The 19,375-nt window shown below is 36.2% G+C and overlaps 1 protein-coding gene across 3 annotated transcripts in view; it reads left to right on the forward strand.

The window, feature by feature from the left end:
• Positions 1–19,375, forward strand: part of GPR180 (G protein-coupled receptor 180) — a 41,553-nt gene that overhangs the window by 5,477 nt on the left and 16,701 nt on the right. For all 3 annotated transcript variants that reach the window (XM_023252632.2, XR_002741714.2, XR_002741712.2), the window contains exons 3-7: positions 5,670–5,870; positions 12,292–12,472; positions 12,614–12,663; positions 15,361–15,518; positions 18,025–18,216. In XM_023252632.2, the coding sequence (XP_023108400.1) occupies positions 5,670–5,870; positions 12,292–12,472; positions 12,614–12,663; positions 15,361–15,518; positions 18,025–18,216 (782 nt within the window). The remainder of the gene's footprint in view (positions 1–5,669; positions 5,871–12,291; positions 12,473–12,613; positions 12,664–15,360; positions 15,519–18,024; positions 18,217–19,375) is intronic.

The raw sequence follows: 19,375 nt of genomic DNA on the forward strand, positions 1-19,375 counted from the left end.
TCAAAATAAATAAACTTAAAAAAAATTTTTTTTTAACATTTATTTATTTTTGAGAGAGAGGGTGCGTGAGAAAGGGACAAAGAGGGAGAGAGAGAATCCCAAACAGGCTCCACCCTGACATGGGGCTTGATTTCACCACTGTGAGATCATGACCTGAGCCAGTATCAAGGGTCAGATGCTTAACCAACTGAGGCCCCCAGGCCCCCCTTTTTTTGTTTTTATTTTAATTCAGTGTAGTTAACATAGTGTTATATTAGTTTCAGGTGTATAATATAGTGAATCAACAATTCTATACACTACTCAGTACTGATCATAATAAATGTTCTCTTAATCCCTTTTACCTATTTCACCCGTCCCCCCACTTTCCTCCCCTGTTTGTTCTCTGTAGATAAGAGTCTTTTTTTCTTTTTTTGTCTCTTTTTCTTTGTTAGTTTGTTTTGTTTCTTAAATTCCACATATGAGAAAAATCAGATGGTATTTATCTTTCTCCTGACTGACTTATTTCACTTAGCAGTAACTCTCTAGATCCATCCATATTGTTGCAAATGGCAAGATTTTATTTTTTTTCATGGTTGAGTATTCATTGTATGTCTATACCGCATCTTCCTCATCCATTCATCTATCAATGGACAGTTGGGCTGCTTCCATAATTTGGCTATTGTAAATAATGCTGCAGTAAACGTAGGGGTGTGTATATCTTTTCAAAGTAATGTTTTCATATTCTTTGAGTAAATACCCAGTAGTGCAATTACTGTATCATATGGCAGTTCTGTTTTTAATTTTTTGAGGAACCTCCATTCTGCATATAGTGACTACACCAGTTTCCATTTCCAACAACAGTGCATGAGGGTTCCTTTTTCTCCACATCCTCGCCAACACTTGCTATTTCTTACATTTTTTTTAAACCATTCAGGGAGGTGTGAGATGATATCTCATTATGGTTTTGATTTGTATTCCCCTGATGATGAGTGATGTTGAGCATCTTTTCATGTGTCTGTTGGCCATCTGGATGTCTTCCTTGGAGAAATATTTATTTGTGTCTTCTGCCTATTTCTTTTTTTTTTTTTTTAATTTTTTTTTTTCAACGTTTATTTTTTTGGGACAGAGAGAGACAGAGCATGAACGGGGGAGGGGCAGAGAGAGAGGGAGACACAGAATCGGAAACAGGCTCCAGGCTCTGAGCCATCAGCCCAGAGCCTGACGCGGGGCTCGAACTCACGGACCACGAGATTGTGACCTGGCTGAAGTCGGACGCTTAACCGACTGCGCCACCCAGGCGCCCCTCTTCTGCCTATTTCTAAATTGGATTGTGGTTTTTTGGTATTGAGTTATATTATGTATTTTAAGTTGTTTATGTATTTTGGATACTAATCCTCCATCAGATATGTCATTTGCAAATATCTTCTATTTAGTAGGTTGTCTTTGTGTTTTGTTGATTGTTTCCTTTGCTGTGCAGAAGCTTCTTATTTTGATGTAGTTCCAATAGTTTATTTTTTCTTTTGTTTCCCTTGCCTCAGAAGACATATCTAGAAAAAATGTTGCTTCGGCCAGTGTCAGAAAAATTACTACCTGTGATCTCAAAAATTTTTATGGTTTCAGGTCTTCAGGACCCACATTTAGGTCTTTAATCCATTTTGACTTTTATTTTTGTGTCTGGTGTAAGAAAGTGGTCCAGTTTCATTCCTTTGTATGTAGCTGTCCAGGTTTCCCAACACCATTTGTTGAAGATATTGAGGGTTTTTTTCTGGTTGGTAGGCTGATTGCTTTGTATTTGGTACCTCAAAGTCTTTTTCTCTCTCCAGTAAAAACTTATGAGGCCATTTAAAGCTTTGACTTCTAGGAATTGATTTGGTTTTTTTATATTACCTTGTTAATATTATACCATACCCTGTATACATTTGCAAAAACATAATTTTTATATCAGTCATATACCTTCAGTCCCAGAACTTATGGGTACAAGGAGGCAGTACGGTGTGATGGAAAGGCTGCTAAACTGAGAACCATGGCTTGTTTTCTTTGAGCCTCACTTTACCTATCTGTACATCAGGAAAGTTGGGTTAGTTTTTGCTAAGGTTCCCCAAAGTCCTAACCTGATGTAATTCTAAATATAACTCTTCAGGATGGAGTTGAATCTATATAGGGCTATAACTTATGTAAAATCTCTAGCAGATGTTTCTTAGACTATTTTTCCTTCTTTTCTGTTCTTCTGTTGAGTGCAAGGTTATTATTGGAATGGAAGATCTCAGGTAATAAGAATTTGTGGGGAATGATGATTGTTTTGTTAAATTTGGGGACCTGAAATAAATTAAGTACTGGTAATATATATATATATATATATACATATATATATATATATATATATATTGCTTTTTACAAATCTAACCAATTCTTTTCCCAATACCAAAAGCCAAGTCTTAAGAAAATCTATATTCTCTACCTTTTACATATTAGTGGTCATAATTATATTATGTTATTATTTAGAGGCTTTGGTGCATCGAAACACAAAACATATCCTTAAATGCATGACAGTGTAGTAGTACCACATATTTTTAAGTAATTTCTTGTAGAAATATTCTCATTTCCTGGCCATTAATGAGACTTTGAGGATTGAATAGCCTTTTACCTACTTGGTGATGTGTTCCTTAACTGTTTCTAACTCCTTTGAAAAACCTTGTGACTGTGAACTATGAAAAGACTAGCAGATTTGAAAAATCCTGTAGTGTCAGATGTTGCTTGTGAGTATATATATTCCCCCAAATTAATGTTTGAGAAATTATTTTTCTGTCTTCCTTTTTCCTCTTTCAGTAATGTTATAAAACATCAAATTTTAAAACAATGGTAAAAACTATTTTGTAGGTTTTTAAAGCAAGCGAAGGAGACATTTAAAAGCACTGAAAATTACAACTGTATGTAAAAAACATTTAACAAGGAGGTTTGGGGTAATTTGCCGTCATATTACAAGAGCTAAATATTTTGCATATAAAACATTTTCAGTATTATCTTTTTACATCATATGCATAAGATTTCCCTTTGTACAATTGACTTGTTTTATAAATCATTTAAAGATATTAGCATTTTATTATTTTGTGTATTTTTGTTAACAGTATTCATTTTCTTTAATAACATGATTCGGCAACTAGCCATTTAACGTTATTGTCTGCAATTCAAGTTTTGTTAATATTTGAGATACTAATTACATCAGCATAGAACATGCATGCTGTGTGGCAGTCTTTTGTCTCAAAAACAATGAACATACAGTTTTGTGAAGAGGTTTGTTTCCCAGGCCTGCTAAAAAAGGCCACAAGACAAAAACTGAAGGCCAGTATCACTTTTTGAAGCACAGTTTTGTTTTTATTTGATGTAAATCTGCACAATTGAAAATGAAACATTAAAGAGTATATTGGTGAAAAATATAATAGTTAATTTTTATTTTTTATGTCATCTTGTCTAAGAAAAAAATCACAAGTGATAAAATAGCAAAGTAGCAGAACCGTTATATTATGAGGTCCAAATTATGTCATTGTGAGCTGCACAGTTCACATGCCTAATTTCTGAACCACTGGTGATCATATATTGAATTCTTGTTAAAGGTCTTCAAATATTTATCAGAAACTAGAGTCTTTGCTACGCATTTCAAGAAGCTATGCAGTAAAAATAAGTAAGCAAAAAAAAAAAAAAACGCAATATAATGCTGTGGCATTATTAATAAAATCAGCTTGTCCGCTTCAACTGCTGTTAATGAAATTCCCAATTGTAAAGTTTTAAGTCCTCAAAATTTGAATCCTGACTAGCTAAATCTGTATCTCATTTTAAAGACCATCCATAAGTAGTATTTTTTAAACATTTTGTTAGGAACATTTCCATTCATATAGATATGTTGAAAGTGTAGTACAACTAACATCTGTATATCCTGGCTTAGATTCAGTAATTGTTAATATTTTGTTACATTTGCTTCTTATTCGTATGTGTGTGATTTTTGTTTTAAATCACAGCATAAGAAAATAAGCTGTGGATGTCATGAGCAGTTTGCCCCAGCATGTATCTTATAAGAGTGAGGAAATTCTTCCGTTAGCATTACCATTATGATGCCTAAGAAAAGGAATAAGTTTGTAATATCCTCTAAAATCTCTTCCACACGCAGATCATCAAGTTTATCTCAACAAGTGTCTTTTATTTATTAAAAAGTATTTTTTCTTCAATTGAGAAAAAGATCAGGACTAGCTAGCCTGCTGTGGGGGCAATCTAGAGTTGGAGATTGGGCCCATCACTATCTTACATTTTAAGAATACTTTGTATAGAATCAGACTCTTTAGGTAGGATTTTTATATACTGTCTCATTTGCTCCTGACAAGAACTGTGAGCCAGACAGGTCGGGTACCTTAATTTTACTACTGAAGAAGCACATTTCGAGAGGTTAAGCAATTTATTTGCTGAGTCATGAAGTTATTAAGTAATAGCACCAACTCTGCTACTTTTTTTATTCTACAGTGTGTTTGAGACATAACCCTCCTACGTGAGAGTACCTCGTAAGTCAGAATCATAGTTTCAGATTTGGAATGCATCTTAGACATCATTAAGTGTTTCTCAGAAGGGGTGCTGTTGACATTTTCGGTGGAACAGGTTTTTATTGTATGAAATTTTACCTTGGATTACATGCGGTTTGGCACAGCCTCCCTCCAAGGACCTTGTCCACTATTGTGACAACAAAACTGTCCCTGCACATTTGCAAATGCCCTGGAGGGGAGCAGGATTACCCTGCATAGAGAGCCATTTATTGGTATAACTACCTGTTTTAAAGAAAGGAAAAGGAGAATTATCCTGTATTCAGCACCTACTGTATGACAGGTACCATCATACGTGACTCCTATACCTCAGTGCTTTCTTCCGCTCCTTGCTCCAAGTATTATCTCCATTTTACAGATGAAGAGAGTAAATGTCATTGCTTGTACATCTTGCCCAAGTTTACATGGTAGGTAAGTATTGGAAGCCAGGATTCAAACACAGATCTGTGTGATGCCAACTTTCATGAACCTCCCCGTTCCCCCACGATATAGGCTGGGCCCAGTATGACAACTCTTACGTTCCCATCATTTCTATTTTTCCACTTTGAGTATCTTTTTAATGAATAATCAACGAGAAAAAGATTTTGGAAAATCGTTTGAAGGTATATGTTGGTCATGGTTTTTAGATACAGTGATTCCCTGAGTTGAGTGCTCCATTTTAAATTTAACGCAAATATAATTTTCAAAAATGTCTCTGCAGCGGTTACACAGCTTTGTGAATGTACTTAATGCCACAGAACTGTACACTTCAAAATGGTTAAAACGGTCATGTGTTAGGCATGTTTTACCACAATAAAAAAGAAAATATTTTTAGTGTTGCTAATCCACATGAAAATCTTGACATACTTAAAATTCAAATTCAGAATTTCATTGAAACCATTCTACTCATTTGGGATGCTTCACAGGACTTTTATAATGACTCCTTTGGTTAAGATAACATTATTTTTATCTACCTTAGGATTTACAGACCTTATTCCAAAACTACACCAGGGGTTTGATTTTCAAGGTAATAAGAACTAAACAAAACTGCGAACTGATTATATGACTAAAACAACGAATACATTTGCGAACTTTGCTTTGAAAGTGCTATTTTCTTTCTCTTTAAAGTGGCCATGAATCAGACTGAACATAATCTGACTGTGTCCCAGATTCCATATCCACAAACGTGGCACGTGTTTTATGCAGACAAGTATACGTGCAAAGATGACAATGAGAATTCTCTGGCAGAAGATATCCCATTTGAAATGATGTTACTAAACCCAGATGCCGAAGGGAATCCATTTGATCATTTTAGTGCTGGAGAATCTGGTAAGAATATATACTCAAATGTATGTTCTAAGTATAGAAAAAGATTGATGCACAAATATCTTCATGTTGTGTTTTTAGAATATTAAAACTTAAAAGCAACTTAAGTGTGTAGTAGTAGGCAGATGGTAAATGAATCCTTTAATAGCATTTTAATAGCTCTACTATTAAGTTAAAGAAGCAGAACGCTAAATTTTATATTCTACGATTTCAAGTATGTTACAAAATGCACAGAATTAAGCAGAGAGAAGTACAGAAATATTAATAGAATGTTTCTATATTTTGGGTGGTAGTATTATGGATGATTTTTAGTGTTCTCTATACATTCTAAACCTTTTTTTGTTTTTATGATAACGTAGCATTATTTTTATAAACAGAAAAATGTTAATAAATTGAGCAATCTAAATTGGAAAACCAATTTTTAAGTGAGATAGAAACTGACCTACTTTTTCCAACTTGTTTAAACAGATTAGGGATTGTCTTCATAGGAGCTTGCAACCATTTTAAGAGTGATCAAAGTTTATAATGTTTTCCAAAATCAGAATTACTCCCATAAAATATGCCATCAAAATTTTAGGTCATGGGGCGCCTGGGTGGCTCAGTCACCCACTTAACTCAGTCAGTTAAGTGTCCGACTTCGGCTTAGGTCATGATCTCACGGTTTGTGGGTTCGAGCCCTGCGTTGGGCTCTGTGCTGACAGCTCAGAGCCTGGAGCCTGCTTTGGATTCTGTGTCTCCCTCTCTCTGCTTCTTCCCCATTCATGCTCTGTCTCTCTCTGTCTCTCAAAAAGAAATTTAAAAGGTTAAAAAAATGTTTTTTTTTTTAATTTTTGGTTGTGTATTGCTCTATGGAAGTAAGATTCCTAGCCCAAATAGAAATGAATGACTTCTTGCGATTAATGATAGACATGCTGTAAAGTATTCTAGCAGACTTGTAAATCAGCATGTCAGAATGAAAACTAAGATCTGTAGACTGTCTATCAAAGAAAAGGATTAGGAGTTTACTTCTTACTGAGTTCATTACCCATTTGGAAGAATCAGTCTGCTTAGAGAAAAATTTCAATCCCATTAAATCTCATTGACCATCATGGTGAGTGGGTGTAGGAAGAACAGGAATTGAGGCTACGTTAGATTAAACCGGTTGTTTAGTTCAAAGTGTAAATTGTCACAGCTAGAAATGTAACTCGAGGAGCATGTCTTATGGGCAGTAGGTCACCAGTAACTTAACATGTGGAAAGATGAATTTTTTAAACTATCTTTTAGTCTAAAAACAATGTTTACATAGTGACAGAGTGCCAAACATTTTTAAATAGTTAAAAAGTTCTTTCTGTGAAGGAAATGACATAAGGGTAAGCCACTCAAGTTGTTTTTGAATGAAGATGAACTTAAAAGTTAAATTTTACTTAATAGTGCTTTGGAGCAGTATGGATCATTATTGGAAGTTAATTTAGTCCTACTGTTTCTTTTATCTTTATAACATTTTCTGTATTGGGAAACGCATTGATGAAATCCAGGTCTACTGATAGCATTGGATGGACAGTTGGATTAAATTGCTTGTATGGTCCCTTTTAACAATAAGTCTTCACTATTTCCTATGACACTAATTTTTAGGACTGGTAAAGGCTCAGAGGGAAGTAATGCTCTGCTGTGGTCCCTGGATGTGAAAACCCTACAGCCTGAAGCGGAGTTCAAATCTAATAGCCCTTTTCCCTCCTGCCCTTCCAGCAATATGGCTTCAATTCAAGAGGTGGTTTTATTTATTGTGTGGATCCATGAGACTCTGCAACATCCTGATATGCTTTTTTTTTTTGGCTTCCTTACCCAGACTCCCATTTTTGGTCTCTCTCTCATTCCTAATTAGACTTCTGAACATTGACTATAGGCCATAGAATGATCACGTTTGTGGCCTGTGCCACTGAACATCAGTCATACTTGCCCTGGCTCACCCTGAACCCTGCCTACATCTTCCATTGTTTTTCCCAGCATCCTGAATTATGGCTAGCTTTGTCTTTAGTGTTCATACAAACTATTCTGATTCAGCTCTTAGTCCTGACTCCTTCTGACCTACCTTCTCCTATGACTGATTTTGATTTGATGCTTATACTTATGTCTAAAATCTGTCTTATACTAGAATGGGGAAAGTTACATTTAAACAACGGGCAAAATGTCACTATAGTATGTATTTTCATTAAGCATGGGATTCTGTGCAAGGCTAATCTGTGGGGATTGATTATTAACAAGTGCCAGAAATACTCAGAAGTATTCAGATTTGTTATATAGCTGGCTTCATTCCTAGGGATCACATCATTTTATTGATTAAAATGCCTAGGAGCCTTAAAATATGATTAATTCCACATTGCCATGAGATGTGATGGTTTACATCGAAGTCTAAATCAGTGGTTCTCAACCCATCACTGTGCATCTGGAGAGATTTAGAAAATATATAAATGTCCACCTTCTGAGACTCCAATAGATTGGCTTTTGGAGTGGAAGCCAGGCAACTATAGTTTGTCAGAGCTTCAAGTTGACTCTAATGTACAGAACCAGTGACCTAAAAGTCCATTTTCCACATTGTTTTGGTATTGTATTGGTTTTACAGTACAGTCTTGAGAGGGATTCTTCCTACAGTATAGGAAGCCTCAAGGTATGGAATTTATTTCCAGGGAGTAATCCCCAGTTAGTTCGTCTTAGAAACTTCTTCTCATTTGTCTTTCTTTCCTGAGTAGGGAAAATTGATTTGCTATGGTTTTTACTGAGAATTGACTAGTAAGCTGTATGTCTGAGGGGTTTGAATTACATAACCTGGTGCGGATAGCTGCAATCAATGCTACGCATTATTCTGGTTAGATTTTATCATTTGTTTTCTTTCAAACCAATTATGTGTTTTGTGTCTATCAAACTTCGGTTAAGCTCCTATTTCACAGATTGGTCTAGGTTAAAAAAAAAAAAACCGTTAAGGCAAGTATGATGCCACTTGACAAAACACTACATAGGAATATTATGCTTTAAGGTAGAATAAAGTAGAACTGCTTCTTAAAAAAATTAGAATTTTTGTTAAAAAATCAGCACTGTATCTGTGTTCTTGTTAGAGACGAACAGAAGTAGACTACTGAGAATTAAAGCATTATCATCTGAAGTAGACTGGTTTTCATCGCAATAATATTATAATATTATTCTCTGTTACGTCTGCCATCTCACTGTTTTTTCAAGATTCCAGATACTAGCTCTGGTAACATGTTGGCATGCTTTTGGTTGAAAGTAACAGAAAACTCGAATGCAGGTGGTACATACAATGAATGAATTATCAGGCAGAAATTAATTATCTTCCATAACAAGAATTTGTGAGGCTTCCTCATGGTGGTTTAGTCAGCGTGTCTGTGTCCTCCTGTCTTCTGACTGTCCACGTTGTCCGTAGGCTAGCTCCCTCGTGTTCAGAGTTAACTGCGGTTCACTGTGTGGGCATCGCATCTAGATAACGGCAAAATTCAGTATCTCTTTTGAGCGCAAGGACACCTTCCTCAGAGGCTCCCTCGTCGCACTTCACTGGGCAGAACGGGGTCATATGCCTTTGCTCTACAGCATCCTAAGAGAAATGTAAGTGAAGGTGTCAAAGAGGGTAGACCGACGTGTCAGAGAAAAGGGTTAGGCTTCCCTCTTACTGGCAGGAGTGTTGGAATTTCTGTGATCAGTTGAGACTGATCCAGATCCATCTTGAAACACTTCAGGGTGGTGTGGACACCGGGGCTCTGAGGCTGCAAGCGGAGCGGGCAGGCGGGAGTGGGCCAGTGCCGCGGCCATGGCCGGTGACTCTCCCCTTGTCTTACCCTCTTTCCTCTCATCTCCCGTCCTTCAGCTGGAGCTGGGTTTTTCGAAGCTGTGCTGTAAGTTTTCTTCCTGCTGAATTGGGCCAGCGCTTCTTGCCGTGCAGCTTGCCTTAAAACCCACACGTTTTCTCATAACGCATGTGTTTGCCGCCTGCTGCATACTCATTTGATGGCACTTTTCTTCTTCCGTATCTAGGTTAGGGTTAGTGCCTGTTTTAGGATTAGAATCTAATCTCACGGTGAACAGATACAGACTGCTTTCTTGTGATGGATGGTGGCAAAATAAAAATTGATCACTGAAGAGAAAAAAAAAACACTTTTTTTTTCGAGAGCAACTTTATTTAAAAGAACAGTGAGTGCAGAGTCAGCATTTTATCTTTAGACTGTCTTGTGGACAGGGTCAAGGTAAGAATAATTTATGCAAAACTGAATAAACAAAGTACAGGGCACAGGTGTCCTGAGCTAGTTCAAGTTATTTAATATATTATCTGAATGAAATAATTTACTAGTTACAATGTTAGCTTTTCTGGAAGGTACACTTAATCTTGAATAATCCTAAAACATTTTTTTGCTACTGACATGCTTTCAAAAGTATCCTCCTCCGATATTATTATTCTGTTTACTCAGTACATAGTCTGAGGATTTTCTTTTCATGGTAGATTTGTAACCTAGTGGAGTCTGAAACTTTATCTTGTAATGGATATTCTGTAAAGCATTATAAATAAATAGAACGAAAGAATGCCATAATTAAGTCTTCATACTAAGGAGGAAAATAACGAAGATTCGAAAGGTAGACTAGCATAAAGAATTTTACTGACCCAGTGATAATATGTTTAGCGTATTTTCTGTCTTGTTCCATTACTATAACAATTCTGGGCTTATTGTTCCATTATTTCTAAAGCTGGAATACTTTTCTATGTAAGGAGTTTAAAAAGAAATTATGCCTCTGCAGTTATTTGATCTTCTCTTCCTGAAGTCTAAACATGCTTTTTCACCTGGAGGAGAGAAATGAACTAGCGACGTTTATATATGTAGAGCAGGAGAGACACCCAGTGGCTGAAATACTTACCTTTTTTTTTTTTTTTTTTTTTTTTCCTCCTGACCATGCCAAAAACATGATTGAGATCGAACTGTTTATTGACTGTTTTTCCTACTATTTGCATCTTCTGGATTGCTTTTTCAAAAAGAATACTCCTTTCTCTGCCTGTTGATTGGAGTTTACCTCAAAGGGGAAGCTAAAGCAGAGTCGGTGTTCATGATCGATAGAGGTGATTGGGGTTTAGACTGTTCGTCCCCAGGCTCAGGAGAGGCAGCTCTGCTCACAGCCACCGTCACTAAGTGCCAGTGTTGTTTAGATACAATATAATATAAAATCGTAGTATTGTAGACTAGCTAGCCCTCTGGTTTATGATAAATTTTTTCCAAATTTTCTGAAAAATAACACAGCTCAAAGATTCCAGGTACTGCAGAAAAAGGGGTATTTCTCTTGTGGCTGCACGAAGACTGTACTGGCAAGCTGCTAGTAGGAACTAGAGCCTGCTTAATGACTGGCACCGTTTTTAATATAAAGTCTGTTCACTTACTTGGTTCTCGTTACCAAGCAGCTCCCTTTGCTCTTTGGAAATTTCTGCTTACTCAAAATATTTCTTTCACTGTGACCTCATTCGACTTCTTTGGTCTGTCCCAACATCAGCTCCTTTCAACTCCAGTTTCTATTGCCTGATTCTTTCCATGTTTTGTGGTTTGATTTCCTGAGAGAATATGATTAGCCTAACTTACGTTGGAGAACCAAATTAGACTGGTGGCCAGTGGCTCGTCTTTGGATTGCTGGCCATCTGGTCAGGTGTTAAACAGTTTTAAGTCAACTGTAGACTGGAGGCTTATGGTCTCCATAGGATTTCCTTTTTGACAAGAGCTGAAGACAGTTGACTTCAGAAGGGGACTCTGGTCATAACAGGTATTTTGAAACTCTCTCCAACTGAAAATGTAAGGTAATGGTACATTTCAGAGTTGTGTTTCTGCATCAGAATCACCTGATGGGCTTATTAAAACACAGCTTGCTGGTCCCCTCTCCCACAATTTCTGATACAGCAGATCTGGGATGAGGCCCAAGCATGTGCATTTCTAACAAGTTCCCTACTGCTGCTGCTGGCCCAGGGATCACACTTTGAGAGCCATTGTCAGGGTATATTAAAGTGTTGTTGACTGAATCTGTTCCTAACTTTCATATGGAAGTAATCCACTTTGGGGGTAAAAAGTATGTCTCACAATGCTGAAATCCTTGTTTTTACTGTTTCCTAACAAAACTGTGATCTTACAGTTAGTCTTCGGGCTTATCCCCCGGCCGCTATGCTTTTTTATATATTGACTTTACCTGCTTTTAGTTTAATCTGCCTTCTTATGTTTAAATCTTTATCCCACAGTAAAAAAATTGTTTTAAGTTTCAATAATTTCCCTTTTTTTTTTCCTTACAAAAGTGAATGCTATGACTCCAGTGAAAAAACAAGTTTTAGAAATATATTGGCAGGAAGATTTGAAAGCAACCCTGCACTGTAAGTGGCTTTGTTTGACTGAAGCAAGCTCCTTTCTTCTCTCCACAGGGCTACATGAGTTCTTCTTCCTCCTAGTCCTTGTGTACTTTGTGATTGCCTGCATTTATGCTCAGTCATTGTGGCAGGCTATTAAGAAAGGAGGACCCATGCACATGATTTTAAAGGTCCTGACAACTGCATTGCTGTTACAAGCTGCTTCGGCTTTAGCTAATTACATTCATTTTTCCAGGTAACTCCAAACCACTAAAACTGTGTTCATCATTATGTCTAATTAATCCTAATTAGTTCACCAAAATTATGCCTGCTTTGATTACGAATAATCTTTTCACATTTGTAATTTACACTAATACTCTTCTCTTCAATTCCTCAGTTACTCCAAAGATGGACTAGGGATACCTTTTATGGGAAGTTTGGCAGAATGTGAGTATCTTTCTGAGATTCATTTTTTAAAACATAAACTTGCTGTCTGTTTATTGTTTGCTTTCCTTTTTTGTACATTGTTTTCTGTCATAATACAATTTTTCTATCCAAGGTTGGTTAGAATTCAGCTCAACTGAAAACAGGGTTACAGATTCAGTTCCCATGTGTCCTGTTTAACTTCTTTTTAATTATCAGTCATGTGCGTCGTTCTTCATTGTTTTTGGAGCATATTTATATACATTCTCTCACTTTAAGTAAAAACTCACTGAAGTAGATACAATTAGCCTTATTTTGCACATAAAGAATCTGGGCTCGTTGACAGGAAGTACATTTCCAAATGTCAGCAGCTTTTGAGCGGTAAAGACAAAAGTCAGACCCAAGTTTTCTGATCCCAGAGCTGACATTTGTAGTCCTATTTTCAACCCTTTTTTGACTCTTTGTCTGTTTCTGACCCAGAGCCATAGAGTACACCTATAAGTGAACTGACCTCACATCTCGTTCTTTTATTTGTATGAGGAACTTTCATGAAGTAATTTTTCAATTAAGCATGATGGGAAAAATAGTCAAGATTTGCTCTAAAAAAGCAGATTCTGAATATGAAACCATTCTAGGATTTACTTTTTTAAATATTTCCATAGTTCTGGTCTCCTCTCTCTTTAATAGGGTAGCTTATGGTAATCCCTGTAATCATCTGAAGACCCATTTATCCTCATCTTGCTGCCTGTCTTAAGATTCTAAGCCTTCTAGAACCTGTTTTCCTACTGAAGAGAATGTGTGCTGGTCACCTCCTGGCCACGAAAAAGAGTTGCTTCTTTTTGAACGTTATTGAGAACTCTGGTTTCTCTTGCTCTTGTCTCTTAGGCGACTTAGGATGTTTAACAGAACCGTAGAATTTTAAATCTGAACAGAACCTTAGAAATAATTTAGCTTATGCATTTTAGAGAGGTAAAACACACAAAAGCCCATCACGGGCAAGCTATTACCAAAATCAAAGACTTTTGGATTTTTGTGAGTGTCTGCTATATACAAAACACTTTTTTTTTTTTTTTTTTTTTGGCTGTCTGGCATCTTCACTGTAGGTTTAAAAGCAAAAGGTTTTTTTGTATGTGTGTTTTTAATTACAGTAAATCAGCGTTGCTAAATTTTGGTGTTCTGACAACAAATTTGGTTTAATGATTAAATGTCAAGATTTTTAATAAAATCACACAGAATGGGATTTTTGTGTGATCTGCTTTTTTTATTTATAGTTATTTTTCAGAAACAGATAAGCAGTGTTCTACCTATGCTTACAGTTATGGTATTCTATCAATATGTGTATTACTTAGTATACAGAGAAATGAGCCAGAACATCAGGGTCCCCCCCCCCCAGGTATTTGTTTTTGCTAATTATCAGTTTATGCAGGAATATTTCTTTGGCTGGCTTCTTTAAGTAACTGAATATGTATTTGTGAGATGTTTAATAAAAGTATTTGGCATCACTGTCACTTGAAATCTGTGGTGAAAGAAAACTGCTTGATCTGAAAGGTCATGGCATTTTGTACCATTCAAATGTCATGATAGTTCATTATCAGAACTCACTATTACAAGTATATGAGCATAAATGTAGAGTCTTCAGTTTTAATTTAGAGGGCAGAACAGTGGTCATTATATATCTGAAGAGGTGTATCATGAATAGGTTTTCAGCTTATAAGTTGCTAATATGTTATACCACAGCTAGTTTTATCCATTTCTACAAGAAAATCTTTATATGAAAGAAATAAAAGCTGTAAACATCCAAGGTATGGATGGCAATTTGAAGAAAGTTTCACTTTGTTCAATTCTGATCACGTTTGTGCCAAAGTCGGTACCAAAATATACTATGGTGAGAAAGTGATCATCTTTTTTTTTTAAATCAATAAATACCAGCTTCCAAAGTAAAAATGCATGGAACTTGGAGTATTTGGAGATTGTTGTTTTCTTGAAGCTGGAACCGGATGTGGGTGGTCTCCTTGCTACTTGTTTAAACTAGCAGCCTTTCCCTGCAGTGTACGTGGTGGCCGCCTGGTGGCACATCGCACCAGGGCACGGATCATTTCGTTTCGTTTGTCTCCCGGACTCAACATCACCGAATGCTACAGCAGCCGTGCATTTTGTTGTCATGGCTAGTTCTTGCTAACAGTTTGAGAAAATAAGTTCACACTGTGTAGTTCAGCCATCAAAAAAAAAAATTAACAACCTGGAACTGAAGACACTAGTACGCCCCACATGGCAGAAATTACATTTAAAATGTGTTTATTTTAATAAGCAGTAAGTTACAGAGAACAGTATTATGTAGTTAGAAAAATTAAGAAAAACGGGAAACACAAAGATTTGAAGTTAGTCTTTTTTTTTAATATGAAATTTATTTAAAAAAAAAAGAAATTTATTGTCAAATTGGTTTCCATACAACACCCAGTGCTCATCCCAAAGTTAGTCTTAATAGAGATGTATAGAGAAAGAGAGAGAAAGAATATTGCCGTTAATAAGAACTTAAAGGCAAAATTTTAATTGTTAGAGTTCGACGTGGATATCTCTAATTATTGAATTTTATCAACTTCTCTTTGAAAATGCCTATCTTTTTGTGTTTAAAAAATAATTGCTTAATATTCTCAATAAGAAAAAACCAGATCCTTCGTGTTATGAAAACTTGGTTGACTTTGGTTTTCATTTCCCATTTAGTTTTTGACATTGCTTCCCAAATTCAAATGTTATACCTGCTTCTGAGTCTGTGTATGGGTTGGACAATAGTGAGGATGAAGAAGTCTCAAAGCAGACCTCTCCAGTGGGATTCTACTCCTGCATCCACTGGCATTGCTGTATTCATTGTCATAACGCAGGTGAGGATTAATCCTCAGTGTTTGTCCTTTGCAATATGCAGAAATGCAAACGTGAATATGTCTCATTTCAAAGGTAAAACTTGGGACCCATGAGCAATTTGTCACTTTAAAGTCTTTTCATCTTCTGAGTGCTGGTATAGATTGCAGAATGTAATTGTAATTTATCTGAATTTGAGATTTCTCTCAGCTTATTCAAGTGCAGAATGCTTACTATTAGGTTAGATTCTCATTTCCTTCTTAATAGCTTTCTTTTATATTTTCTAACACACATAGTAAGTATTCAACATTTTAAATGAGTGAATCAATGAATCTGAGATTCATCCATAGGCATGGATCTTTAGGTCCAGTTCTGCTACTTTATACATGAAACAATTCAAGTGAATATCTGAGATTAATGAAAAAGCAATTTACAGAATGAGAAAGAATGGGATCTAGTTTTTGAGAACAAATGCAAAAACAAATATAGTCCTCTTAGCCCTTTTTTTGTTTGTTTTCTCTTATTCTCAGATCTCAATATGCTTATATGCAATGGAGTTTATAAAAATTACAAAGAAAGGTATAAACAAAAATTTATACTGAGTTCATGACCACCATTAGCTATAGATGAAAATGAAATTTACACCTGGGCTCTGCAGAGGACATTATAGTCTAAGTTTTAATGCATTAAATAAATTGAAAATTTCATTAATGAAGGATAAGACCTGTGCTTTATTCATCTTTATACTCATAGTATTTATTTAGTATAGGTGTTGAGTGAAATACGTGTATTGAATTTCATGATTGATTTAGAAAGAGACCATATGACAGGTGGTAATATATATAAAGGAAATAATGCCTTTCTCAGGCATTAGATGGAAAGGCTAATGACAACTGAATTAGAAATGATAAGTATAAGGGCAAGATTCTACCAAGTTAATGTTTTTGATCTAGGGCTTATGGAGACTAGTGTACATATCAGGCTAAATTCTCATTTCTCAATAAAGAGCTTTTTTAAAAACTGAATTTTCATGATTTCCTTATAATGTTAATTCATTATCATAGACAAATAGGAATTGAGAACTGAGATTATGACACTTCTCTAGAGTTTATGTCAGCGTTTATGACGAATACATGACACATGACCCTGGTCCTCAACCAGCCAGACAGGGAAGGTGAATGAGACTACATAAGTACAAATACACATGTATATTCCACAAGTCACATGCTAGTATACATATCTGAAACTGTGGGGTTTGAGGATGTAAAAATGCGAATCATGGGAAATAATAGTTCTTTTTTGTTGGTTTTCTTTGGGGTTAATTAACAAATAGAAATTGTACATTTTTAAGACATACAACTTGATGTTTTGATATATGTATGCATTTTGAAATGATCACCAAAATCAGGCTAGTTAACATATCCATCACCTCACATAGATACCAGGAGATAGTAGTTTACAATAGGACTTCTTTTTGTACAAGTTAAGTTTAGAAATGCAGGTTGGGGAATCATATGGGTATAGTAATTTGGTGGAGTGAAGAAATAACACTTCAGTCATGGAGAGCACATCTTCACCCTAAGAAGGAAATGTAGGTGTGGGGGATGACAGAGAAATTCAGCTGTCAAGCGTGGAAGCAGGAAGATTTCAGAATGAGAAGAGGAAGGGGTTTCTGACAAACCCCATAAAGTCTAAGAATTGGATTTAATAACTGAATTTTGATCTAAATTCTTTGGAAGCCACTGAAGACCACTCTAAGGGCCGAGCTGGCAAATCAAAGAAACACGGGGGACCCCTGACATGTGTGATGGCAAAAATATTATAATAGCTTGTGATCAGTGTTTAGAAAAGATGGAGGGAAAGTGATTTCTACAAAAGAGCAAAACACAGAACAGCTAATGAGGAACTTGGTGAGCTTTTTTTTTTACTGTAACAGTAACCATACGGGAGGAAAAAAGTCAACAAACAAATGGATAAGTAACGATGCTGGTCATCTGAGAATAGCCTGGCTGCTTCCAGTGAATATAAAAAATGTACCCTCCTTTACCCTGAGAGGTTACATCTGAAATCAACAGCTCCGACTCATTCACTTCTGGATTACAGAAGATACTGACATGTTTCAAAGTCACCCTGATACAATGGTGCTTGAATACAGGGCAGTTTGATTCTTCATATAGTGTGGAAGGAAGAAAGATTTAGAAGAAAGTTCAGATTTCTACTCTTAACCTTTTCAACTTATTTTCATCCTTAAAGATATCTTGTATCGGGGTAACATTCACATTTTTTATTTTCTGTATGTTGGTCTCATTCAATAAAAATCCCTTTTCTCTGCTGTAGGGTAGGGTATCAGGGGGGTAAAGTCTGTGCTGGGTGTCTGTGTTTTATTAACAACCTTTATGGTGTGATAAGTCTTAGAACCTCTTAGGAATATTTATATATGCTTTAAGGAGGTGTTTAAAAAGCAAGTACTCTACTTATAAGTAGACATGATTTTTTTTCTCTCTCTAAATGTAATATTGTATTTTGCAGAGTATTTTGCTACTTTGGGAACAGTTTGAAGATACCAGTCCTCACAGCTACCATTCACATCACAACTTAGCAGGGATCTTGCTAATCATTTTAAGAATTTGCCTAGCATTGTCATTAGGCTGTGGACTCTACCAGATCATCACAGTGGAGAGAAGCACGCTGAAAAGGGAGTTTTACATCACATTTGCCAAGGTATGGGTTTGGGTAGAAAATGGCTTCTTGTGATTATCAGCTTTGTTCTACTTTTTGGGGGAAGTTAAGCAACCCCATGTTAATATTGGTTAAGCTTGTATTCTGTGCCAAAGCACTGAGATACGCCCTTTATGTGCCCCAGCTCATCTAATCTTCACAACCTGTGAGATGTAGGTATTATCCCATTTTACAGAACCCTTGCGATAGTAGTTTCCATGTAATCTTAGGTCAGTTTGCCTATGTCATGATTTCTTTGTCAATAGGAATTCTACACTCTTTTTCCGTATCAGAGTTTTTTAAAAATTACATTAGAATACAGCTTACATTTCTCAAAAAACAGTTATTAACTATGAACTGTTCACATGCAGAGTTATGCAGTCTTTTCTAACAAGCCGTAAGGAGCTCTCAGCAAAAGCAGATGAAGCAGGAGCCTGGGGACATAGTATGTTTCAGCCATTTCACTGCCTCCCAAGGAGGTCATGTTTACTTTATTACTTCTGTGTCCCTTACCCTCGTGGGATCTAAAAGCAAATTTGATTTTTTTTTTCTCTACCCGTTTAACAAAGGAAAAAATGAGAGAAGTTGGGGCAGCAACGCTGTAGGAGTCTACCTCCTAGAGAGTTCTGTTTTTCGGTCAGATTGACAGAATCCGTACACCTTCCTCTTGGCAACCCAGAACGGTATTCGGATAAGCTGTTTAGTCTGCCCGCCCGAGTCCACAGGGCTCAGCGTCCATTCCGAGGTGGCTGTGGAAGTAGGGCCAAATTCCTCAATCCCAGTGTTCAGCATCTTAAAGCTGCTGTTGCAGCCGCAGGAACCCACGTCAGCTTTCTGAGTGCCAAACGGGCAAAAAAACACGTCACTTTGCTTTTGAATTTGTCACAGGGATGGATGGGTTTGCGTATTGTTTGAAAAGTTAATATATGTTTAAGGGCGTTTAAAACTAAATTTCCTCTTTCATTCTATATTTAAGATAGTAACAAACTTTTTCTTAAAAAATTTTTATATGTTTTAACTTTTTGAATGGGTTCAAACATCTGAAAGTGTTTAAAGAGCAGTTTTTTGTTTTTTTTTTTTTTACCTCTCGTCTGTCTATCCAGTTATTATCTCCTCCTATAATCACTGCTATCAATTCCTGACTTACCCTCCTAGAGAACTT

The sequence above is a fragment of the Felis catus genome, chromosome A1 (assembly GCF_018350175.1).
Source record: "Felis catus isolate Fca126 chromosome A1, F.catus_Fca126_mat1.0, whole genome shotgun sequence".
NCBI lineage: Eukaryota > Metazoa > Chordata > Mammalia > Carnivora > Felidae > Felis > Felis catus.